Here is a 26,784-nt window from a genome sequence, read left to right on the forward strand (position 1 = left end):
CTACTTTTATTTCTACCTTTCAAAGGACAGAATATGCAGAAATTAATATTTATCATAGAGAAAATGTGTGTGTGTGCTCGTGCGTGTGTGGGTGCATGTGTGTGTGTGTGTGTGTGTGTGTGTGTGTGTGTGTGTATGTTTCTGTATATCACTCACTACCCCACAACTCTTTTTTCATGGCATGAAAAAGCACTGGAATTCTCAACCCTCTCTCCTTTCAACTCACATTTTTTGTATCTGGGTGAAAACAAGATGTTATGTATGCTTCTCTATAGAGAGTATAATAAATAGAAGTTGAATCGAAAAGTGGATAGCAGTATAAGTCCTTATCTCTTTTCTCCTACCTAACGTAAGGGAACCTTAAGACAAGTGAATAACCTATTTATCTCTGCAACTTCCCTGTTAAATCTTACTGCTTTCTTCTGCTCATTGATCTTTTAATGCTCAGTCTTGAATACAAAAATGGTGAAAATAAAGGTCTGGTCTCTTGTAGTCTATTAGTCTGTTCAGATCATTCTAGATTCTGCTTTCAACAAGTTAGTAACAACTAGTGAATATGTAGAACACGGTGTATTTTATCATTTAAAACACACAACCTTTTGCTGCTGTATTGGAAAACCATAACCTATTCATAAAACATGGCTAGAAAAAAGCAAAATAAAGTTTATCTACATGACATGGTAAAAAACAAACAAAGACATTTGCTGCATATTAATAAATGGAAGCTCGGCACTGCCTCACACCTGTAATCCTAGCTACTCAGGAGGCTGATATCTGAGAATCAAGGTTCAAAGTCAGCCCAGGCACTAAAGATCAAGAGACTGTTACCTCCAATTAACCACTAGAAAACCGGAAGTGGCCCTTTGGCTCAAGGGGTAGGGTGATAGCCTTGAGCTGAAGAGCTCAGGAACAGTACCCAGGCCCAGAGATTAAGCTCCACAACGGACAAAATAATGATGATGATGATGATGATGATGATGATGATGATGATGATGATGATAAATGGATAAAATATGAAGAATTAAGTCTTTGATTTCATAGATTTTTATGCCTTTGATGTTTCACTGTTGCAGTTTCTTCACCAGAACAGGTGGGAAAAAATCATCAATATTTCCCATCAAACTTCTACTGAGTTTGAAGTACATTTATTAGACACATCCTTTTTGAGTTCATGGAATTCTTGATATTAAAAATACATAAAATACCAAGAATAAATTATCACAAGGAAGACTATTTTATTAATTAATGCTTACAAAATTTGGGCTGGAGTGTAGCCTAGCACTGAATGTATGGTACCCCATATATAGAAAAAAGCCAGAAATGGTGCTGTGGTTCAAGTGGTAAAGCTCTCGCCTTGAGAAATACCAAGAACAGTGCCCAGGCCCTGAGTTCAAGGCCCTGGACTGGCAAAAAAAATCTATGTCAGAATCTTTCCTTAGTTAGACTATGGAGTTCCAATGTGTCCAACAAGGTGTATTTTTTCAAATTCAGTTAAGCATTAAGAAGAGAGGTCTTAATGGAAGAGAACTTGGAATAATTAGTGAAGAGCATATTGAGTATTGTAAACTAAAGTTGAATGTTTTTTTCATTTATGGCATTGAACATCTTTAAAGTTAGAGTTTATTTGTTCATTTGCATAATTTGCAAAAAAATTGACAGTAGAGAACAATGTAGTTTCTCAACTTAAAGGTAAAGTATATTATTGGAGGTTTAGCAAATGGTAGAACATCTGCTTTGCAAATTCTCTCTCTTGCTTTCTGCTTATAGAATGAGATTTCTTCTTTCTATAAATGTTCTCAAAGACCAATAGCAACTCCATTTTAAAATGTTCTAACACTCATGGGGCATGTGTGTGAAATATAACTAACTAAATACTGAATGAAATCTTCCACCAGTGTGAGTAACATATATACTTTTCTATATTAACTTATTGAATGTAAACTTTGAAGATGATGCACATTTCGTGTGATTTTTGTTTCGCTATATCATTTCTGGCTTTGTAGTTGTACTGCTTTTTGCTTCTGTTCCTATCCCTTGTCCAAAAGGAAACTCTCAAAAATAGGAGTGAGAAAGGACTAATGCATCCTATTTTAGTTACAAATTTTTGTGGCCAATACTAAGCATGTAAGATAGCAGTAAAGATGAATTTGAGTATATTTTCCTTTACAAAAGTCCACCAATTTTTGGATGTCAATATTTGTAACTATGTACATTTCATTCTCACTTTGACAAACATTATTTAAATGAAAATACTTATCATCTAAACTCATTTCTAGCCTATGAAAACCATCATCTTTACATTGTCTCATTTGGTAACACAAAGGAAACAGAGAATTGAATTTGAGGCATATGCAAGGTGATATATTAAATTTAGTAAATGTTTGCATGCCTCAAGTTCAAAGGGATAAGTTTGGCAGGGAGAAAAGGAGGTTAATTAATATTTACATTGGTTATAGTGAGAGATATGGATGTAGAATTGTTGAAACTATTAAACAGCAAGTGGGAATTCAAACATGACAACTCCAAAGATCAGAGATTAAGCTTGCCTTTATTTTATTTTATTGTAAATGTGAGATACAGAAGGTTACAGTTACATAAGTAAGGTATTGAGTACATTGCTTTTTGAACAGTGTTACATCTTCCTTATTTTCTCCCACTTTTCCTAAACTTCTGATTCCACCTTCCCCCAGTAGTAAAGTTTATTTCCAACATAGGGTATAGTGAATATCACTATTTCAATGGTTCATTCTTTGTCACACCATTTCTTTGATTTCCCTTCCCTTCCCCAAATCAGATAAATTTACTACAAGACAAAGGATACCAAAGTCGTAAACAGTGACCATGGAGAATAAACCAGAGTAGAGAATAATCAAAAACAACAATAACAAATGAAAGGACAAAGAAACAATTGCAAACAATACACAAAAAAAGCAGGAAAAGAAAAACAACACACACACACACACACACACACACACACACACACACACACACACACACACCACCTCTGGTTTCCATATTGTGCTTCTTTGGGTCAAGCTTACTACACTTAATATGTTTTTTTTCCAAGCCCTCAGTTCCTTACAAATGGGGGCGTGTCATTCTTTCTGAAGGAAGTATAGAATTCTATTGTGTACATAAACCACATTTTCTTAAACTCACTGACACAATGAGTAATAATTAAAACTGGGAGGGCTGGGATGTAGCTCAGTGGCAAAACACTTGCCTAGCAAGTGCAACATCCTAGGTTCGATCCCCAGTACAAAAAAAAAGACAAAAGATACGTTAAAAAAACAAACAGCAAAAATTGAAACCATGGTTATGAGTGAGCGTGATCAGAAATGAATAGCGGGTACAAGATGAGAAGAGACAAAAATAAATTTTTGGAAAATCATATGCATTAACAAAACATAAGAGAAATCAGACATTGAGAGAATAAGTCAATCTAATCTGTTCTTTTGTCTTAGAATCTTGGAAAAGAAGAGAATTCAAAGGAGATACTGTCCAGTTCCAATGAATTACTGAAAAGTTGCTGTTAGAGTGGAAGATATCTAATAGCATAGAAATCTTTTTTTTTTTCAGGAATTCTGTAAGTGGAAACCAGTCAGTGTTTGTGAGTAAAGGAGCCTATAACTAATGTAGACTTTTCAAATATTTGGTGAAGGAGACGAGAAAAAGAAAGAAAGAAAAGTTGAGGGAAAGCAAGGGGGTCTTAGTCATCAATTAGGAATTGACAATTTTATTTATTTCAGGCTCTGTACTCATTTTATTTCATTTTACCCTTAAATGGAACTTGTGAGGTTGGTTTGGGATCAACATTTTAAAAATTAAGAACTTGAGGTCACATACATTAGCTGAAAGAACCTTTCCACATGTTATAAGCTACTGAAGCTTATAACATGTGAAAAGATACACAGAACTGTCTAGACCTATCTTTTCCCTCCTTTGTACTTACTGGGGCTATGAAGGCCACTTCAGATGGATTGTGGTGAAAGTGCTTACACCATGGGCTTTGTAAGATGACAAATCAGGAATTTTCTAAGTTCTGAAAATGACCAGTGCAGCACTGGATCCCAGCCCAAGTCTTTCTTACTGTCACTTGGCTCATTAGCAGATAATAAGAGTTGAGTTTTGAACCCAGACTTGTAATCTATATGCAGACTAACATGAGCACAGATGAGCAAAGAGAAGTCAGTTATTCTTTTCTCACACTCTATACCCAAAGGGCCCAGATCATTATAAACCATGTCTCATGTTTATCCATCATCTACTACTAAGCTACCAATTTTCTGCTTTGGCCTCCCAGGCAATCTATCCCCAGATATTTGCTTTTCAAAGCAGCTTTCCTGAAGAACTAGCTCTCTGAACTGTGTTAATGAGTTCTATTTTTAAAAACATCCAATCTTCTCAGGATGTGTGATTTTAGAATGGCATTTATTATTGACTGAAATAAAATCTCTTCAATTTTTTTCCATCCACAAAATGGAAGATATACATGTGGGTTATTGGTTTAAAAAATCCTGAAGCCTTTAGATTTTAAGCAAACTTCATTTTCCAGACAGTTGAGTTTATTATACGAATGAGTCACGACACACGTGTGTTGCCTTACTTGGAAAATAACTTAAATTTCATTATATGACAGTACACCTGAAGAGAGTGTTCAGGCAAACTAAACAAACATAAAATAATAAGTAGCTTACGTGGATAATGACCATGTCACACCACAGAGGCAAAGTACAGATATGAAACAGTTCCCTGAAATCCCTTGCACGTGTTTGGTGTTTAGTATGGGTTATTATTATAAAGAGATTCTATAAAGAGAATAGAGATTTGTACATTTACTGAGAATAGAAACAGGGCTTCTTTGGGTGGCAGAGGAAAAATATTATGCTTAGCCAGCTGATGGATTTTACCTTAAAGCAGCCTGTCTCATTATGTAACTGAAATAGACCCCTACCTAGGTTAATTCATAAGCCACATGCCCATGGTGATATGCTTTCTTGATGACGTTACCTGGTAATTGAACATTGTAGTTAATGCATATTTTGATTAACTAAAAGGCATGGTGGCATATACCTGTTATCCCAGCACTTAGACTGAGGAAGAAATATCAAGAGCAGCCTCAGCTACACAGGAAAGCAAAGTAAGGATATTCTTAGAAGAGGATCATAGAGCTCAATAGCTGTGTGCATATGATCATATAAAATGAGTAAATGCTTATCATAATGAACTCCAATAAATGGAAACACAAGTTTTTTTTTATTGTCCTGTTTGCATTTTTTTCCCTTTGGTTTACTCCCTTTTGTCACAGTTTTTTTTTTATCTCTGTAACCTTTATCTTGTATAAGTTTATCTGATTTGCGAAAAGAAAGGGGTAGCACTGAAACAGTGGGACAGGGGATAAACCAATTCAGCAGTGATGCTCACTAAACACTATTTTGGAAATGGACTATGCATCTTGAGGGGAAGGGAGTCTGGAGAGTAAAAACATGGAGAAAAGGAGGGAGGGTGACACTGTTCAAAGAGAAATATACTTATTACAGGACTTACGTAGCTGTAACTGCTCTGAACATCACTTTTACAATAAAATATTTTTAAAAAGCCAACTGAACTATAACAAAAGAAAAGAAAGGTGCCATTTATAAAATTAAAGGATGAAAAGTGCGCACAGAAATAGAAAAGTAAGTGACCTTTAGGCTTTCTTGTGCAAGGAGCCCTAAGTCTCAACTGATTTTCCCACAGAGGTTATATTTCTAACCAAGGAACAGGTAGGTGTCTGGCATTTTTTTAAATAGAAATGACCAGAAATATTTTAATCAACAGTAAAAGATATACTTGTGTACTGTGTCACTAAAACACTTTAAAAATGAATGTGTGCAATTTGAACTGTCCTATTATTTTATGGAATCGTCCCAGCTAAGAAGATTTTAAAAAAGCCAAGAGGTTCTTTAATGAACACCTGGATTCTGCCCACCCCAAGAGCAGAGTTAGCTCTGCTTCAGGGGCAGCTCTGAAAGAAGCTCAGCCTTTCTGACTGAGGAACCTCAAGAGATGAATCTCTCAGGAGGTACCTGGAGCCAGGTCCTCTTTCTGAACACCTGAGTGATACAAGTAATTCACGGAGAGTCTAGTAATGAGTGGACACATTTTACTGGTTCCAGTTGGAGCTTGGCTGTAGGCAAGGTTTTGAAGTTTTCTTACAGGTGATGATTGATGCCTGGGCTTTGCTAGGGTCATTCTAAGAATAATTCTAGCCATGTCCCCAGTGTTTGAGTGAACACCTTTCTTTCTTTGAGCCCATGCAAGATAGTTCTTGAATATTTTCTATTGTTGCGTTCTTGCCTTTGCTTATTTCTGTACTTATAATTTGTCTTAGCATGTAAATATCGAATACATCTCTCACTGTACAGAAACAAACTCTACATATTTCTCAGTGCAATGTGGCCCTTTTATCACAAAATTGTCCCTAGAGTCAGGTGTGGCAGTAAACATCTGGCAAACACCAGTCACTCCATGCTGAGGGCTGAAGCAGGAGGATTATCTGGGATACATAGTAAGACTGTTTCAAAAAAGCAAAATAACACAAATGAAACCCACATATCCTTGAAGTTCCATCTTATCAAGTCTTCTCTGTCCCACTAATATACAACAGGCAAATAACCCTAATTGAAATTTTAACTTTATTTGTGGGATTTTATTGTTTTATTTGGTCACTTTTTTCACCTAGCCTCGTAACGTCACTACCATTTACTTTATTTTTTTATTGTTATTGTTAAGGAGTAATACAAATGGGTTACAATTTCATTCGCTGTCATTAAAAAGTATCCACTTAGGAAATAGAGGTAATGAAATATGGACGATATTCAAATTTAATATTTTGATTTGGACTTCCTGGTACCAATTAAATACATGAACTATTACTGGAATAACATAGTTTTTCCTGAATAAGATATTTAAATTTTTCACTTATTTTCAAAATTATACTGAAGTATGCCTAACTTAAAATTTACAACTGTAGCCATTTTTAAGTATTGGAATGACCCAGTGGCTGTAAATCCACTAGAACTGCTGTACACCAACACATTAACCATCTCTGGACTATTTTCATCTGCAAAACTGAAGATTTATGTTTTATTCCTCCATCCCTAGCCCCTGGAAACCATCATTCCTCTCTTTGTCTCTATGGCTTAATTACTCTGAGTTCTTCCTAATAAGTGGTACTGTATAACATCTACACTTTGTGAGTCAGACACCAGTGCTCAACCCTGTAATTTGCTACTTGGGAGGTTGAGAACTAAGGATCACATTTAAAAGCCAACCCAGACAGGATAGTCTGTGAGACTCTTACCTCTAAACACCAAACAAGCTGAAATTCGAGTTGTAGCTCAAGAGGTAGGGACATAATCTTAAGAAAAAAGCCTGAAGACCTGAACCCAGACTCTGAGTCCAAGCCCTAACAAGGGCACCAAAAGCAAAACAAAATGAACACATACACACACACACACACACACACACACACACACACACACACACACATACATTTAAATATATAACTTTTAAATATATTTTAAAGATGATAAACAACTGGTGTGATATATATGAAGTATATATATGACATGATATGATCTTGTTTGTCCTTGAATGAGTCTGTTTACCTGAATAAATAGAGTATTACCATTTCAGCATCACTGCTATATTATAAGGAAAGAATAAAAATTGCTGCATTTCATTGATCATTTATTGCACTTGTTGGTTTGTAATTCTCGGCCATTGTTAAAATATAAATCTAAATGGAAGGTGAAACACTATATTTATGAAGGATTCCTTACTTACCATTCTATGTGATACTGGAAACAGGAATCTAGATTCAGATGTGATTCAAGAGTTGGACTGGAAAAAGGTTTACAGGATATCATTACCATTTGTCTCCTACCTCACACAATTCTTTGTTACATTGTTTCAAAACTGCAATTATACACATTTACCAATCATTCATTTGCCATTGATACAGAGCTCTCCAAATTTTGCAAGGCAATAGGAGGACTTTGCTAATGAATATTGCAATTATTTTTTGCTACTGCAAGTGAGCTTTCCCAGTGTGCATGGGCGGCCTGGTCCTCTCACACAGTGAACACTAGCCTTTTTGCATCCTGAATGAACAGCATCTGAAAATATCAAATGTATTCAGTGCATCCTTATCAAACATGTTTGCAGAATCACTGCTACAAGCGTATTTTTTATTAAATAATTTATTAATGTTGATTTTCACATCATATTTTCAATGACAAGTTTAACAAACAAGTGTCCAAGAAGGGAATCTCTATTTACAATCACTGGGACTTAGTATTTAGAACTTAATCAAAATTAGGCTGAGGGTTTGTATGTCATAGAAACATATTAATTTATGAAATAAAACATTATGTCTATAGAGTCATAGGTTTTTATGTCTATATAGTTATGTTTATATTTCCATTACCATGTCCATAGCTTTGGGTATGCAGTTATTGAGTCTTTGCTCTTGTACTCTTTGGATTTAATAGCCACATATTAAGGATACTATGCGCCTTTTGATCCTTCGGTCTTGACTTGTCTCACTCACCATGATTCGCTCTAGATTCATCCACTTCCCTGCAAATGCCATTATTTTATCTTGTCTGTTGGCTATGTAGAATTCCATTGTGTATATATACCACATTTTCTGTATTCATTCATCTGCAGTAGGGCATCTGGATTGTTTCTATTGCCTGGCTATTGTGAATAGTGCAGAGAGGAACATAGCTGAGCAGGTGTCCTTATCATATCCTGGGTTATGATGTTAAGGATAGATGCCCAGGAGTGTTATGGCGGGATTGTAGGGAAGGTCTATTTTCACTTCTTTAAGAAACCTCCACACTGCTTTCCAGAGTGGCTGAACTAGTTTACACTCCCACCAGCAGTGTAGTAGGGTTCCTTTTCCTCCACAACCCCACTAGCAACTGTCATTGTCTGAGTTCAAAATCTTGGCCATTCTTGTTGAGGTAAGGTGGTATCTTAGGGTTGTTTTTATTTGCATTTTCTTTATGACCATAGATGATGAACATTTTCTCATATGCTTTTCTGCCATTTTAATCTCTTCTTCTGATAAGTCTCTCTTTAGGTCCCTTGCCCATTTAGTGAATGGTTTATTGGGTTTGGGGGGGGGATTGGTTTCTTGAGTTCCCTGTAGATACTGGATATTAAGCATTTGTCAGATGTATTATTGGTGAATATCTTTTCCAGTTGGTTGGCTGTCTCTCTACTTTCACGACTATGTTTTTATCGGTACAGAAAGTTTTTATTTTTGGGTAGTCCCATTTACCGAGTCTCTCTCTAATCTGTTGTGACCCTGGGATTCTGTTCAGCAATCTTTTGCCTGTGCCTATGAGTTCCAGTGTCTCTACTACTTTATCATGTAGCAGTTTCACGGTTTCCAGTCTGACATTGAAGTCTTTGATCCACTTTGAGTTAATGCTTGTGCATGGTGAAAGGCTAGGGTCAATTTTTAGTTTTCTACATGTGGCTGCCCAGTTTTGCCAGCACCAATAATTGAATAGACTGTGTTTGTTCCACTGTATATCTTTGGCTCCTTTGTCAAAAACAAATTGCCTATAGGTATGTGGTTCTATTTCTGGGTCTTCTGTTCTGTTCCACTGATCTTCTGGTCTGCTTTTGTGCCAATACCAAGCCAGTTTTTTTTTTATTATGGCTCTATAGTAGATTTTGAAGACTGGTATTGTAATAACACCAGCATTGCTCTTTTTTGCCTAGAATTGTTTTGGCTATTCTAGGTCTTTTCTTGTTCCATATGAATCTTTGGATTATATCTTCTATTTCCATAAAGAATGTCTTAAGGATTTTGATGGGGATTGCATTGAATTTGTATATCAATTTTGGCAGTATAGCCATTTTCACTATGTTAGTTCTTCCTAGCCATGAGCATGGGATGTCTTTCCATTTCCTAGTGTCCTCTTTAATTTCTTTCGTTAGGCTTTTATAGTTTTCATTGAATAATTCCTTTACATCTTTGGTTAAGTATATTCCTAAGTGTTTTATTCTTTGGGGGGCTATTGCGAATGGGATCATTTTCTTGATTTGGCCTTCTGTTTGTGTATTGTTGGTGTACAAGAAGGCTACTGACTTCTAAAGGTTAATTTTGTATTCTGCCACTTTGCTAAAGTAGTTTATTAATTCTAGACGTTTGGGAGTGGAGTTTGTTGGGTCACTGAAGTAGAGGATCATGTCATCTGTGCATAGGGATAGTTTAATTTCTTCTTTGCCGATGTGGCTTCCTTTGATGTCCTTTTCTTGCCTTATTGCTCTGGCTAAGGCTTCCAGCACTATATTGAAGAGAAGTGGAGAGAGTGGGCATCCCTGTCTAGTTCCTGATTTTAAAGTAAATGGTTCCAGTCTTTCACCATTTAGTATAATACTGGCTGTAGGTTTTTCATATATGGCTTTCACTATTTTGAGGAATGTACCTCTTATTCCTATTTTTTCTAGGGCTTTCAACATGAATGGACATTGTATTTTGTCAAATGCCTTCTCCGCATCCAGAGAAATTATCATATGATTCTTATCCTTAGCTCTATTGATGTGATGTGTTATATTGATTGATTTGCGTATGTTAAACCAGCCTTGCATCTGTGGGATGAAGCCTACTTGATCATAGTGTATGATTTTTTAAATTCGTTTCTGGATTCTGTTGGCTAATATTTTATTGAGGAGTTTTATGTCTGTGTTCATTAGAGAGATAGGTTTGTAATTTTCTTTTTTTGTTGGGTCTTTCCCTGGTTTGGGGATGAGAGTAATATTAGCTTCATAAAACGAGTTTAGTATTGCTTCTTCTGTTTCGATTCAGTCTCTGCGCACTTGGCAGATGGTTGGTTTTCCTGCGCTGTTTCCAGGGGCGGAACCCCAGCCAAGGGTCTAGAATTTGGGGGTTTCCAAGAGCTCTCAGCTGGACCAGCTAGTATCTGCTCCATTCCCAGGGGTGGGGCCCAGCCGAGGATGTGGGCTCCAAGGGCAGAGCCGTGCCTTTCTGATTCTCAGAAGGCAAGCTTGGCTACTGGTCTTCTCTTCAGTTCCCTGCTGTGTTTCCCCTGCTTTCTCAGAGAGTCTGTGACTGGGGGGGGGGGCTTAGTGCTGTCTTGCTGGGGATTCCCAGCTGGAGGGTGCCAGGCTCAAGATTTGAGTGGGACAGATGCTGGCTCCTTGACGCCGGCACACCCCCACCAGCTGTTGTAAGGCAGAGTCTCCGTGCCCCCCACACTCCAGATCCAGTGGCCTGGGAGAGGAACTTGTTGGGCGGGTGAGCTGGGACACCTCTAACCGCTTTGGTGGGGTGCTTGTTCTTAGCGCCCACCTGCCTGTCGGTCTCCAGTCAATGGCCTGGGGGAGGGGGCTATTTAGGGAAGGGACAGGATTCTAAATTCCTTGCCCCCCCTGCACTTGCCAGTCTTTCTTGGGCAGGGTGGAGGAGTCTGAGTCAAGTTCTATAGCTCCCCACCAGCTCTGCTTTCCTGAGGGGTTTGGGGACCCGCTGGGCTACTCACTCCTCTGCGTTTGGCTGTGAGCTGTTCTGCGGTGTTGGAGAATCATTCACTCCCCTTGGATCTCAGCCACAGCCTGTGCTCTGCATCTGGGTTCCACTGCTTCCTGGTCTGGTCTGCGCTGCTTCCTGCGTCTGGCTTCTGCCGCTTGCTGGCCTGGTCTATGCTGGTTTCTGTATTACAAAGGTATTTTTTAATGCCTCATATGCAGCATCTTAAACTCATATGTAACAGTTGTTACTTCTTCAAGTATTAACTAATAATTACATTAAAACTTATCATGGTTTAACTAAAAATAATTGTTGGTCTGTAGTACCCAGCACATCAAAGGTTATGGCTATGTAATTAGCCATAGCATTTTGGACTGCTGAGCATATTAGAAAATTATCATCTTCTTTATTTTAACCAGTTCAAATGAACTAAATATTTTAAAAGTAAATTATACATCTATTTCTAGAACTTTGATTACTTTTCTAGTGTTTAGAACACACACACACACACACACACAGAAAACCTGCTTAGTGAAGAGACCCAAAAGAGATAACAAGTTTAATTTTTTTAACTCTGTAGCAGAAAATTAAAAAAAAAAACTTCATTGATACATGTGGACAAAATCCTTGTTTCATATTAAAGTACCAGTGATGTCTTACTTTTGGCATCCTAATTATCATTGCAATGTTTTAATTTCACTGAACTTCTCAAGAAGCATTTAACACATATGTTGAATAGCAATGTTTTGTTATCTGAATGGATTAAGATTTGGCAATAGACTTTGGGAAAGTATAAAAATTAAGTAAACAAAAACTAAATGACCTGCAAGATGGATTTTATGTTCATTTTTTAAGTAATGTGTAGTGGAATGGTTGGTGACAGAAATAGATAAAGCAAACAGATGCCCCAGTCAGCTTGCATTTATTATCTTTTCTGTTTAATTACGTTCAGTACAAACAGTAGAAAATCTGGCAGAGTGTAGGACAGAAATCCTACTGTCTCCATGAGCAAATGATCAAATTTAACATTGTCTCTCAAGACAAAGTGTCAGAAGAGGATCTTTGTTCAGGGTGAACAAGAAAAGATTCGCATGTAAGCTGACAGATACAAGGGAATACTCAGTTCATGTTTGCTGATAGAAATGTAAATTCCAATGTGACTCACTTAAATTTGTTTTAACTATTTAGTTTTAGAATTCATAGAAGTAAAAGCACAGATTAGGTTAAATGAAGCTTTATCAACTCTTCAGTGCAAGACTTGTATAAGTGCAGAGATCAGATATGACCCTAAACATAGGAGTAAGAGCAAATGAAATTTTGTTCAATGCTTTTATAACCAGCGACTATTAAGCTACTCCCACTTTCCCACTACCCTCAGCCCCATGGAAGTTCTAGAAATCTACCCTATCATATTTTGCCTACAGATAACAATATTGTATTGGATACTGAAAATATGTTATTCTTGCCACAACAAATATGTGTTTTTTCTGATTTCTTCCTTTTCATCACCGTTTCACTAATTATTTTAATATTAATTATACAGACTTTCATTATGATATTTCCATAAAAGCACATATTGAATATTGGTCATATTGACCCCTCTTTATTCCTCCTTACCTCTTGTTTCAAATGGGTCCAGTAAGTTTTGTTAATCTATTTTCATCCTACATATAAGGTACTTTAAAAAGTTTCCCATATTTATAGCAATGCAATTGACCTATAATAGATAGAGATAGATAGATATCCATTATATGCATGTGGATAAGCACTTTTAAATTCTGTGCATTAATGTATGTATGTATGTATGTATGTATGTATGTATGTATGTATGTATTTATGTATTTAAAGTACTTTTAAATGTTCTCTGTATTTACTGAAATGCAATGGACCTATAAGGATAGATAGATAAATGATTGATAGGCATTTAGATGCATCAGTAGATAGATCGATGTCCATTACATGCATGTGCAAAAAAACCCATATAATGTGTGTGTGTGTGTGTGTGTTGGTATACTGTGGAAATGAGAGGATGAGGTGAGAAGGAAATGCTGATGCACTGTGATTGGAAATGAGGATTATTATAGTACAATTCAAAACAGTAGACATGCCTGTACAGTGAACTACCTATAATATAGCAGCCTTACTTCTGGATAAGCATCTACAATGGAGATAAGTAGTTCAAAAAGATATGTTTAACTTTTCAAGTACTTTTATTCCCTGATTTTAAAAAACTTGTTTCACTGAGTTCATAGTTTTCTGTTTTGGGTGAGACATTATATCATTAGAAGAGGTAGAAATGAAGCAGTTTCGCATAATACACTCCTCTAGCTACAGTGGTACACATTTGAACTGAATCCTCAACAGTACAATAAACCAGCCATGGGCGCATCTGAGACAAGAAGGAGTCACAAGAGAGATAGTCATGAGGCAGGACAGACTTGTGGGAAAGGAAAGGAACAGAAATAGTCCATGTAGGTAGAAGATAATGACCAAGGCAACTGTGTGGGCAGCATGCAGTTTGGGTGCCTTTTCTATACTGGGCAAAGAATGTGAGTTTTTATGATATTTGTAATGTAAAATCACTGTCAAATTCTAAGCACTGGAATATGATAGTCTCCAAAAGCCTAGTGGAGAAGAGAGATAAACGATTTGGATATCTGTGAAAGTATATCTGGAGAAAAATTAAATGGACTGAATTGTGGAGGTCTGTAGAAACACTGAAATGCTATCAGGTTTAGAACATCTTTGTAAAGTAGGGCATACGAGATAGGGAGTTAAGTGAGAAAGGAGTAAGGAACAATTAGCCTAAATCCCAGGCCTGAGCAATTTAGTGACAAAAACAGCTGCGATGTGGCAGAACATGAGGAGATCCATGAGAGGACTGATAATAAAATGGATTTCTGTTCGTGTAGGCTACATTTGAAGTAATCCTTTCCTACTCAACTGAAGGTACTTCTTGTATATCCACTGTGATTATATGGATGGACAGATAATTAGGGATGCAAACTAAGGAATTAGACATGCATACCTATTGCTCATCCAGTGAACACCACCAGCAACCAGCCATAGAGAAGTTGAGACTTTGATCTTGAGTGCTTGCCTATTGTGAAAAGGGTGATGGTGGTATGGATTTTACAAGTAGATAATTATTATACCTCAAGCCAACAGATAACAAGCTGGAAGTCAGCGACATGTCTCTGCCTCAGGTATATAGCCCATGTGAATCTGGAAGAATTCTGGGTATTTTGGGTTTTTTTTTAATTGTTTTACAAACAAAGTGAGAGGTTCACAAGGGAGAACTTTGACTTTTTGGGGGTAGAGTGTTTGGAAGTATTCCTATGACACTCTGGTACTACTTATGGAATCCTTTGCAAAGGAAATGAATCTAATGTTTCATATGCCCTTTGTATGCCATGAAGCTGTGCCTTTTCGTGGAAGACGTCAAGTAGAAAGGTGAAGAAGGCGGGTTTATTCTTCGTTCTGCTGGCACAGAAATCTCCCAAACCCCTCATGGCCCATGACCTTAACCTCATTCAACTTGCTCACCATATGTGTGAAACAGATATGACAGTCATTTTAGCTGCTGGAATTTTCATAAGAACAAAATGAAATGATACCTGCCAAGCCTTTAACTTGATGGCTAGCTCATATATAGTAAGTTAACAATGCATTTTGGCAACTTTTTTTAGTTCTTTTTAATGATTACTGGATATAATATTTCTCTCTGCCTTTTAGGCAGAGAGAAACTCACAAATAGAGAAAGGTGAATGAAACAAATGTTTATTCAGTGAGAAGGGAAGAGAGGAGAAGAGACTCCAATAATGAAAGATCCATATTCTGAAGTGTGGAAATGGATTTGGTATTTTCTTAGTAATATCACCTCTTCATTGCCTTGAGACCGATATTGACTACTATAGGAAAGACGGGGGCTTGGTGAGTCACCGTATTTTAATCAGGGCAGGGACTGTAAGAGTTTGTCATGAACCCAGTTTCTGAACTTCTTAGAATGTATACCTCGTGGGTGTCTCAGTGGACCAGTCACTACTTACTACGGACACATGGTCTGTGACACTATGTGTGGTAGACACAATTAGCATAAAAGAATTTACAGAATAAAAGCTGCCATAGACCAGGTGGTATTAGGTAAGAGGCCAAAGTAACTGATAAATACAGAACTGGGTAACATTTTGTCCTAGGCAAAATGGGACCTCTCTGAGCTAAACACTCAGCTGGATGGTAGGGACAGTGGAAATGCTTACCTGATAAGATTAAGGAGCAAGTGAAGTTGACATGTGTAATGGGTTTGACCAGGCCTACATGTCATCAACTTATACAACGTCTATGGTTACAGGACAATTGCTCTAAAGAAAGAATAAGACTTTTTTCCAAGAGAAGAAAGGGAGCTAGGGATTTTAAGCTTGGGAATAGAAGGGAATGGATTGAATTTGATTTAGAATGTGCTGTTAGTCAGGGAAGAATCTATTTCACTGAAATCCAAGCACAGAGCTGGGCTGGCTCCTGTCCCAATAAGATGTAAGCCAAAGGTTTTGAAGAGCAGATTAACATGGAAAAAACAGTTTTTAATTACTTTGTACTAGTACTATAGCTTGAACTCGGGGTCTAAGCACTGTCCCTCAGCTTTTTTACTCAAGGCTGGTGGTCTACCACTTGAGCCACAGCTCCACTTCTGGCTTTTTGCTGGTTAACTGGAGATGAGAGTTTCACAGACTTTCTTGCATTGCTGGCTTCAAACTGCAATACTCAAATCTCAGCTTTCTGAGTAGCCACTGGTGCTCACAAAAGCAGTTTTAAAGTAACACATTTCATAAATGAAGCTGAAGATGGAGCTAGAAACTAGAGGTCCCTGTTTGGGGCCAGTTGCTTTAATCCTTGCATCAATGGGCAAAAAAACAAATGGCTGCAGGGTTGAAGATTCAAATGATATAACAGAAAAGAATAAATAAAAAATGGTTGCAAACAAGTATGAGGAAGGAATGTTCACATAGGATGCATATCTGGATAGTGAAAATGGCTGTCCATATCTTAGACACATGTCTTGTGCAAGTTCAACAGGACAAATGTGCTGAGGAAAGGAATTATATATTTCCTTCATGTAACAAGAGGGTACCCATATAGACGGCAGAATTTAGATAAGTAAAACAGAAGTTCAAAATAAAGAAATGATGGATGGATGGATAGATAGATAGATCCTAATCTGGAAGAAATAAGAATGAGTTTTAGATTAGACCTGTGGCAAGAGTAACTAAAGCAGGCTCATGTCAGCTTGTCACTATTATTATTATTATTATTATTATTATTATTATTATTGTAAATGTGATGTACAGAGAAGTTATAGTTATGTAATTCAGGAAATGAGTACATTGCTTTTTGACCAGTCAGCTCTTTTCAAATTTTCTCCCAGTTTTCCCCTCCTGACAACACTCTCTCCCCAGCTCACAAGCTGTAGAGTGCACATTCAAGAGTGACTATTGGGTACCACTGCTTCATTTGTTCACCCTTTACCCCATCATTACTTTTTTATTAAATAATTTTTATTGTGATTAATAGAAGGATTACATTATAGTTACCAGATAGAAGGTGCATTACTTCACAAACGTTGATACCTTTTCTCATGACTTGGTCCCCATTTCCTTCCACCCTCCTCCCACTTATCTTGATTTCCCCCCTTCCTTATCCAATTTCAAATAACCAATTAAGCACATATAAAATATATCAGATAACAAGGTGAAAAATTGTAACAATAGGAGATAACCAAGGGATGGCAAAAGAGATTAGCGATAACATAGTACATTAAGGACAACAGTCACTCATTATATGGCTTTTGTTTCCTTATCCTGGAGGTCCTTATGTTTAGTGTTGTACTATTTGGCCTAATGTCTCTATATTTTGTTCTATTGTAAATCTCTGCTAGGAGAGCCCGAGGTTTCTACTGATTATGACAAATGAGGGAGACTATTGGGCCTATGTTCCTTTGAGTCTGGCTTACTTCACTTAATATGATTTTTTCTGTCTTTCCATTTCCTTACAAATGGGGCAATGTCATTCTTTCTGACAGCAGCATAGAATTCCATTGTGTATAAATACCACATTTTGTTGATCCATTAATCAATTGAGGGAAATCTGGATTGGTTCCATATCTTTCCTATGGTAAATAATGCTGCAATGGACATCATTGTGCTAGTGGATTTAGTATGCCCTTGTTTCTGGACAATTGGGTAAATGCCAGGTAGTGGAATTGCTGGATCATAGGGGAACTCTATATTTTTAGTCTTTTGAGGAACTGCCATATTGCTTTCCATAGTGGTTGAACAAGTTTGCACTAACCAACAGTGTAGAAGTGATCCCTCCTGGCCACATCCCTGCCAGCATCTGTTGTTATTAGTTTTCTTGATCCTGGCCATTCTAACTGGAGTGAGGTGGAATCTTAGAGGTGTTTTGATTTGCATTTCTTTTATGGTCAGAAATGTCAAGCATTTTTTCATGTGTCCATAGGCCATTTTTGTTTCTTCTTCAGAGAAGACTCTCTTTTAAGTCTTTGGCCCATCTTTTAGTGGGATGGTTGTTACTTAGGAGATTAATTTTGGAGTGATTCAACTTTTTGAGCTGTTGATATATTTTAGATATGAGGCCTTTGCCCATTGTATGGATAGTGAAGATCTTCTCCCATTCTGTGGGCTTCCTAATTAATTTACTAGCTATCCTTTGCCGTACAAAAGCTCTGCAGTTTATTGCAGTCCCACTTATCCAGCCTTTCTCTGATTTGTTGTGATTCTTGGTCCTTATTAAGAAAGTTTCAACCTGTGCCAAGGAGGCCTAGTGTATCTCCTGTTCCTTCTTGTAAAGTTTTCAATGTGTCAGCTTTTACCTCGAGGTCTTTGATCCATTTGGAGCTAATTCTAGTGCAGGGTGATAAAGAAGGATCCAAATTTAATTTTCTGCAGATGTTTAACCAGTTCTGCTATCACCACTTGAAGAGGCTCTCTTTTTCCATTCTATTTTTTGGCCCCCTTGTCAAAGATTAGGTGCCCATAGGTCTGTGGTTTAATATCTTACCCCATCATTTCTGTGCTCCTCCTTATCCTCCTCCAAACAGATAAAGTTATATGCAAACAAAAAGTACAGAAAAAAAACAGTGACAAAGGAGAAAATAAAAACAAGAGTCAAAATAATAACAAGAACAAACTTTCAGTTCCATTTCTTGGAACTCATTTTGATAAGTTTCAGTTTGTATGATCATATGCGCATACCTATTGAGCCTTTGTGATCCTCTCCTAAGAATATCTTCTTTGGTCTTACTATGTGAAAGTGTACAGTCCTGTATAATTTATCATGTTAAAGCATATTTGTCTTTACCATCCAGTATGTTTACTTGTTTATTTACAAATATATTCTAGTTACAACAAATGAGAGAAATCATGTATCCTATGTTTCTTTGGGTTTGGTTTACTTGAACTAATATAATTTTTCCAAGTCTTTCCATTTCCACATAAATGGGACAATATCATTCTTTCTGATAGCAGCATAGAATTCCATTGTGTATGTATACAACATTTTCTTGATCCATTCATCCACTGAGGGGCATCTGGGCTTATTCCATGATATGGAATCAATGGTGTGATGAGCATTGTTGTGCTGGTAGCTTTAATGTGGCTTTGTTTGTAGTCATTTGGATAAATGCCCAGGAGCTGAATTGCTGCATCATAGGGGAGCTCCATGTTTAGTCTTTAGAGGAACCTCCATATTGCTTTCCAGATGGGTTGTGCAAGAGTTACATTCGCACCATATTTTAGTAGCATTCCCTTTTGGCTACATTTCTACAAGCATCTATTATTGCTAGTTTTCTTGATAATGGCCAGTCTAACTGGGGTAAAGTGGAATCTCATTTGCATTTCTTTTATGGCCAGCGACGTTGAATATTTCTTCATGTGTCTATTGGCCATTTTTACTTAGGCTGATAAGTCTCTTTTTATGTCTTTATCCCATTTATTAATTGAGCTGTTGTTCCTTTGAGAGTTTTTTATGTCATTAATTTTTTGAGCTCTCAGTATATTTTAGATATGATGCCCAGCTAATAAAAATATTCCCCCATTCTGTGGGCTTTCTATTTCCTTGTTGTGTTATCATTCTTGGGGAACTGCCTTGAGGATCCTGAAAGGTAAAACACAAGGGAGACATTTAGTAAATGTCACATGAATAGGCTAAAACATGATAACTGCCTAGTCATAAAGAATTGCTTTTATTTTATTTCCTAGAATGTTAATTCCAAAATGAGCATTAAGACATTCTATAAATAAGGGAATCGAAAGCTCAGAGAAGCTAAGTGAATAGGTTTTCCATGGGTCAGCTGAGAACCAAGCTTTCAGGATATTTTTAAGGCTATTCTCCCCGCAGAATTTGTCTCTTTGTTTTCTGATTTCTCAGATTCTCAGTGGATAATATTTGCTTCATACTCTGTTTATACAGCACATGCTATGAAGTGCTAAGAGCTTGGCTTGCATATACCTTCTATTTGTAGGACAAGACCTCTGTCTCCTTACAATAAAGCATGGCTTTGTGGTATTCTGTAAAAGAGCCAATACTACTCCATTTCTCCTATTTCTCTCCTTTTCATATCACTGATTAACTCATTTCATAATGTTTCTAAAATAAACTGTCTGATTTTATGTTCTACCTTCTCATCCCAATGAATGTAGTAATCCAAAATGTTGAAATAGGATAATACTTTATATGAAGGAGGGGTTAAATCTTAACAGCATATGGTCATGTTCCAAACTAAATCAGATAAAAACTAAATAGCTACTTTAGAAACTTAGAATTGACATGGACATTTTGAACAATTGAACATAATTTGATTGAAGGGAAAGTCATTCTTAACCTTTTTACGAATTCTGGCTCGCACCTGTAATCCTAACTACTCACATAATTTGAGATATGGAGAATTACAGGTCAAAGCCAGTCCCCCAAAAAAAGAAAGAAAAGAAAAGAAAAGTAATTGGTGACAATCATCAAAAAGCCAAGCTGGAGACATGGTTCAAGTGTCAAAGTACCAAATCAGCAAACAAGCTGAGCAAATGCAAGATCTGTAGTTCCAACTCCAATGCCAGAGGGGAATAAAATCTTCAGCTATTTCTAATTTTCTTCTTGCAGATTCTACCTTGGGAAAAAAATCAAGTGGGAGGAACATGATTTAATATAAACTGAAATCATAATTATCTATTATGAGGTATCTTAAAACAGTTATTCTAAAACTATTTCTAGGATATAAGGACATACTTCAAAGCAGACAATTAGATAGACTTAATCCAGAAAAGCATTGATGACAACTAGAACCTATAAACCAAAGGACTAGAAGCAAGTAAAAGGTACTATTTAAGTTACCTTGACTGAATTGCTATTTGGCATCACGGACTTTCTTAAGCTTTAGTCCACCCTTGGCAATCCGAAGGAACCATTGAGATACAGGTTCTTCTGTGTTGCTTGTTGTTTCCAGAGGAAGGGTGAGGCCTTTTCAGGGTTTCTGCAGTTTCACAACTACAAAAAAAAGGGGATTTGGGGCAGTTTCAACTAGCAAAATTTGTTTGCTGAAACCTCTTTTGTTTTGTACCAGTGAGGTATGAAGATAAGAAATACCTGGATTAACTGAAAAAAAAAACCACTAAAACTGAGAAATACAGATAGTGATTATAAATGTGGTTTATGTAAGAATTTCAGGGAGCAGGTCAGTATGGATGGAACATGAAGCTGTATTTCATACAAAGAAATCTCTATTGTATTCTCCTGAGAGTTTGATAATATTAAATTAGATAAGGTTCACATAAAGCATTCCTCAACCTGTTTGGTATTTAATAAGCATTCTTCAGTACATGTTAGCTGCTATTGTGGTCATTGATTTCATAATTTTGCATCAAGGCAATTTTTTAAAAGAGAAGAATGGTAAGGTTAGATCAAATCAATATTTCAGAAGAAAATACAGGGATAAATTTCTAAATCCAGCAACCAAATATAAAACAAAAATGCTAAACTTCACTGCAATGATACTTTTTTCAGCTGAATGTCTGGATGTAGAGTTGAGAAGGGCATTGATAATCATATTTTTGTAAGATAAAGCTGAAAAGGAAAGAAAGAAAGAAAGAAAGAAAGAAAGAAAGAAAGAAAGAAAGAAAGAAGAGAGAGAGAAAGAAAGAGAGAAAGAAGGAAGGAAGGAAGGAAGGAAGGAAGGAAGGAAGGAAGGAAGGAAGGAAGCAAGGAAGCAAGCAAGGAAGGAAGGAAGGAAAATCTGATTCATTGCTGAGAATAAGCTTTGGCATTCCAAACATAATCCTATTTCAATTTTTCTTCTCTTTATATTTTATATTAGGGAAGGTTATATGCAAACAACTTTATCAATTTATTGTGAAAACAAAGAATTTCTTTGTACTCTTTTAAGAAAAATACGTATTCCAGGCACAGTGGTTTACCCTTGTAATGCCAGCTACCTGGAAAGCAGAGATTGAGGTATCGTGGTTTGATGTTAGCTCAGTAAACAAATGTTAGTGATACTTTACCTCAAAAAAAAAAGAGATGAGGTTATGGTTCATGTGTATGTTCCTAGTTACTGGAGAGAAAGTGTTTGGAGAATCAAGACTACCCAGACCAAAAGCCTAAGAATCTATCATATAAACAAAGGTTTGGTAGCATGTAGAGTGCTTGATTCTAGCAAGCACAGGGCCTGGAGTTCAAATTCTCCTGGCAACAAAATTATACTGTATTTGTATGAGTGCATGCATATATATGTAATTGTCTGTATGATCATATTTATTTTCTCTCACTGGAATATAAGCTCTCCCTGGTTACTTGTATTATTTGGCTACATAATCTAATACTCAAGGTTGGTGAAATGCTACTTTTTGAAGAGAATGCTAGAGAATGAACTATATTGCATAAAAACAGAATGGAATAGTAAGGCTCATTAAAAGATGTTGAATAATGGAGAGAAGCAGGGACAGGGAAAGTAAGAGCAAGTAAAAATTCAACCCTATTGAAGAACTTCACATACATGTGTGAAATATTTCTCTGAATCCTCTTTGAACAGTTAGCATACACTTAAAAATTGAAGGACAAAACTGTCAAGCAATCTTGTCCAGGATATGGGAGCTACTGAGGAGGGAAAAATGAATAAATGGGATGAAGGAAGGTAAAGGTGCAGGGTAGAAAGGTAAGTAAATATATGTATGGCAATGGAGCGATGAATTCTGTTGAGTTTTACTGGAAGGGTAGATGAGGGAGAGAGTGAGGTGAGTGATAAAGGCACATTGAAAGTATATATGGACATGCAACTATAAAATTCCCCCGTACAACTAAGTTATGTTAATAAAAATGTGAAAGAAAAAATTTGATTTTTCCATCAGTCCTAGACCTATTCACTTCCAGGATTTTCTGTGCTTTGGCACAGAAAGTAAAATAACTCCTATTAAAGTAGGACCTCTGCAGTGGATTGCCTATGCCACTAAATAAGTCTTGATTTCTCATCCAATCTTGTAAGCACAATGTAAGAACCAAACATACTGAACATGAACTTGACCATAGAAAAGCATTCACAGCTATTAAATGGATGATCAGGAAGCACATAAACAACTCTGTAAGTACAGAATGAGGCCAACCTCTAATATTCATTTCACTAGAATAGAAATAAAAATTACAGTGACATAGGTGATACAGTGTGGACAAAGCTTTTGAAGAGCTATATACTCCATGAATATTATTAGGAAGTAGAGAGATTACTCTTTCTTAGAAAACAATTCTTAAAACTTTTTATTTTGTTTGACCAAATCTTTAAAGAAATACCTCTTAGAAATATAATTTAACTCAATACATATGTAGGCTGGATACTGGATCCTTCTGGGGTGAGGTTTTCCAAGCCATACAGCAGAGATACATTAACTACTGTACTTCAGTCTGCAAGATCAAGGAAGAGTATACCAAGACCTGAGTTACTCTCCTTGTTATGTCCCAATGTCAAGTTTTCAGACACACTTAAGAAATTCATACTTGACCTTACAGAGCTTTTATAATTGAGCCATTATAGAGATGGAGGAAAACATCTGTCATGCCAGCATTCTTTGAAAAATGTCTTGATCATTGTAAGCCAGATAGCTTAAAAGCAATACCTGATGAGAACAATCCATCATACAGTCAATAAGCAACTCACCAGACTATCGTAACAGATAAAGAAGCAGAGGCATTTGACACTCTCAATGTCTATTTTTTTTCTGTGCCAATTTAATTTCCTCCCATGATTAAATGATAGATGACATAGATACTGAAAGTAAGCTGGATAAAATCACTTTTGTATGGAGGAAGATTCCAAGCTATCACCTAAACAATATTCTTATCACTAAACCATGAAAGCATGACCTTAATCACGCTGCTGTTACATGAGTCAACGAATAAACAGAGTTGCAATTACATTAAAGTGGGTTGCAGCAGTGTATTATGTATCAGGTTCCAACCTGTGGAGATCAATTGTACTAAAGGATTTATAACTTATTGATGAGCTTTATAAATTATTTGTAACTACCTTCATCCAAAATTCAGAAATTCCTAAATCAAGGAGAGCTGCTGATACCTTATACTAGGTAATACTTTTTTTTGTCAGTTGTGGGGCTTGAACTCCTGGCATGGGTACTATCCCTGAGCTGATTAGCTCAAGGCTAGCACTCTACCACTTGAACCACAGCGCCACTTTATACAAGGTAGTTCTTATCACTACTATTCAAAAATGTTCTTGGATATCATTTTTTTAAGTCATGCTAAAAATAAAAGAACTTCTCACTGATGAAAGTATATTTAGTATATTTTAATACAATTGCAATTTGTAGTAAGACTGAAGATATAAGAGTTAAAAGGATTTGAAGCTCAATGAGGGTTAGGAAAATAATAATATAAAGGAGACATATGGACAGTAGGACAGAAGGACAGAATAAACTCAAGCTTAAATCACAGGACTTGAAATATTTGTCTAAACACCAAATGTAATTTTATGTGTCAGTACTGGGGCTTGCACTCACAGACTAGACAGAGCGGTTTAGGTTTTTCACTCAAGGCAGCTTTACCACTTGAGCCACAGCTCTGCTTGTTTTTATTTTTCCCCTTGTTAGTGGTGATAGTAGTTAATGGAGATGATAGTCTCAAAGGCTGTCCTGCCTCAGCTTCGCTACAGATCCAAAGAAATCACACTCAGATGATGATCCTTTCCCAGCTTACCCACTCCCACCTTCTCCTCTTCCCACCTCCTGCTGCTTAGGACACAGGCACAAAGCTGTCTTGTGGACAAAGTTTAAAGGTAATGTCAGGTTTCAAACTGTCATCCCATCATGAGGCTCAGAAACATAAGGGCTGACAAACTCTTACCCCTATGCCACACATCTGGGGTGTGTGTGTGTGAGAGAGAGAGAGAGAGAGAGAGAGAGAGAGAGAGAGAGAGAGAGAGAGAGAGAGAGAGAGAGAGAGAGAGAGAGAGAGAGAGAGAGAGAGAGAGAGAGAGTATTAGAGGCTTTCATATAGGCCTGCACCAAAGGTTCTATAAATATCTTTGAATGTGAAGATAATATATCATTTCCCATGTTCTTCTTTTCCAGCATGGGGACCAGCCACTTACTTTCAGCCTGCGCCTGGAATCAGTGAGTACCCTTCTCATAATGCTTTCCTCCATGAAGCTACTTACAGAAAAGCAAAGGCCTGATGTGTCTGAAACCTCACAGCGCTGCTTCTCAGCGTTGTTCTCATGACAATGATCACCAGAACATGCAGCCCTGGTGCCACTGTTGAGGTGTAGAAATCTCCCAGGGCAGGGAGGCCATGACACATCTCTCTTCAGAAATTTACAAAGGGTGCCAAAGGCTTTGCATGGGAGATATATCAATTTGATGAATAAATAATCTTTAGCCTACTTGAAAGAGCATGTTTTTGCCATTCTTTTTTTTTTATTTTATTTTTGGAAGTCTTTAACCACTAACTAGGGATATTAGACTACACTCCTTAGTTTTCAAAGGGCTTGTCTCCCTGAATGCAGTAAAGCCTTGTTAGTTCAGATATTGCTAATTCCAGTTTTGACAATTTGATCTAAATTAAGCTGGAATTTACCTTTCAACCATCTGCAAGATTGAATTTGCTGAGCACCATATAGGGAACACAAGAGCTTGTCCTTGTATTTGCAGTGTGACATGCTGTTTGGGCACTAAGATCTGCTATGAGAAGTAAGAATCAGCATCATTAAGGCCATGTCTCCTGAGAGAGACTTCATTGATTCCTGGCTGATTGCAATATTGAAGTTAATAATACTGCATTGTTCTCAACAGATTCTGATTCCAATGACTGGATTGCTTTCCCTCCCCGTGTATCCAAGCCCATTATTTCAATTTTCAGAAGTTTCCTATTGTGTAATCTGTGAGCCTAAACATTTATTAGTACCAAGTGTATGAATGTTTAAGGACTAGTGGTCATGAGAGAGAAGATTCCCAAGGTCAAATGTCCTCATTCTTTCCCTATAAGCTCTTCTCTATAAGCTCTCGCCCAACTTAAGACAACGGTGTCTAAGATACTGCCTGAGGACTCCACCTGAACTTTCTGTCTTCCCACTACCCACCTTTGGCTCATAACCCCAACATCAGTTTCCATTTAAATTTTAGTTATTTTCTGACACAAGACGCAACAAAGAAGTTTTCCACTTTCCCTGGAATAAAGATGTAGAATCTTAGACAAGTGAAAAGAAAACAGACTTCCGGTTATGCATCCCATGCTCCATTAGGACCAATTCTAAACTTTAGTATAGAATTTGCTAGGTGTAATAGCAAATAGTATTCTCAGAAACTGCCTCATGTCATCTTAAAATTCTCAGCCTAGGAGGCCTCTGGAAATAGACCTGCCTAGATCTGTCTCAGTGGCAACTAAAATTTCTGCGCAGGGATATAATGGCAGTCATAAAGAAACTATAGGCTAATTTATACCCATTATTGATTCTGGTTTTAATTAATGGATGACCTATTCATCAATTGGGGAACACAATTGTTACTCATTAAGAATGAGTATAAGAAGAGTACCGAATATTTAGGATGTTCAAAGGCAATAAATGTAAGCATCTTCCATAAATATTATTTCAAACATGAGTGGGGGGAAAAAGCCTATCTGATTCAGACAAAATTCTACTTTCTGTAAAACTGCAACTCCAGAGA

General features: G+C 36.9%; 1 protein-coding gene across 1 annotated transcript in view; it reads left to right on the forward strand.

The window, feature by feature from the left end:
• The window catches only part of Chst9 (carbohydrate sulfotransferase 9), a 226,718-nt gene that overhangs the window by 103,571 nt on the left and 96,363 nt on the right, over positions 1-26,784 (forward strand). Inside the window, exon 3 of the mRNA XM_090353297.1 lies at positions 25,192-25,233. Within this exon, the coding sequence (XP_090209423.1) occupies positions 25,192-25,233 (42 nt within the window). The remainder of the gene's footprint in view (positions 1-25,191; positions 25,234-26,784) is intronic.

This window comes from Megascapheus bottae, chromosome 19 (assembly GCF_031878675.1).
Source record: "Megascapheus bottae isolate mThoBot1 chromosome 19, mThoBot2.hap1, whole genome shotgun sequence".
Classification (NCBI taxonomy): Eukaryota; Metazoa; Chordata; class Mammalia; order Rodentia; family Geomyidae; genus Megascapheus; species Megascapheus bottae.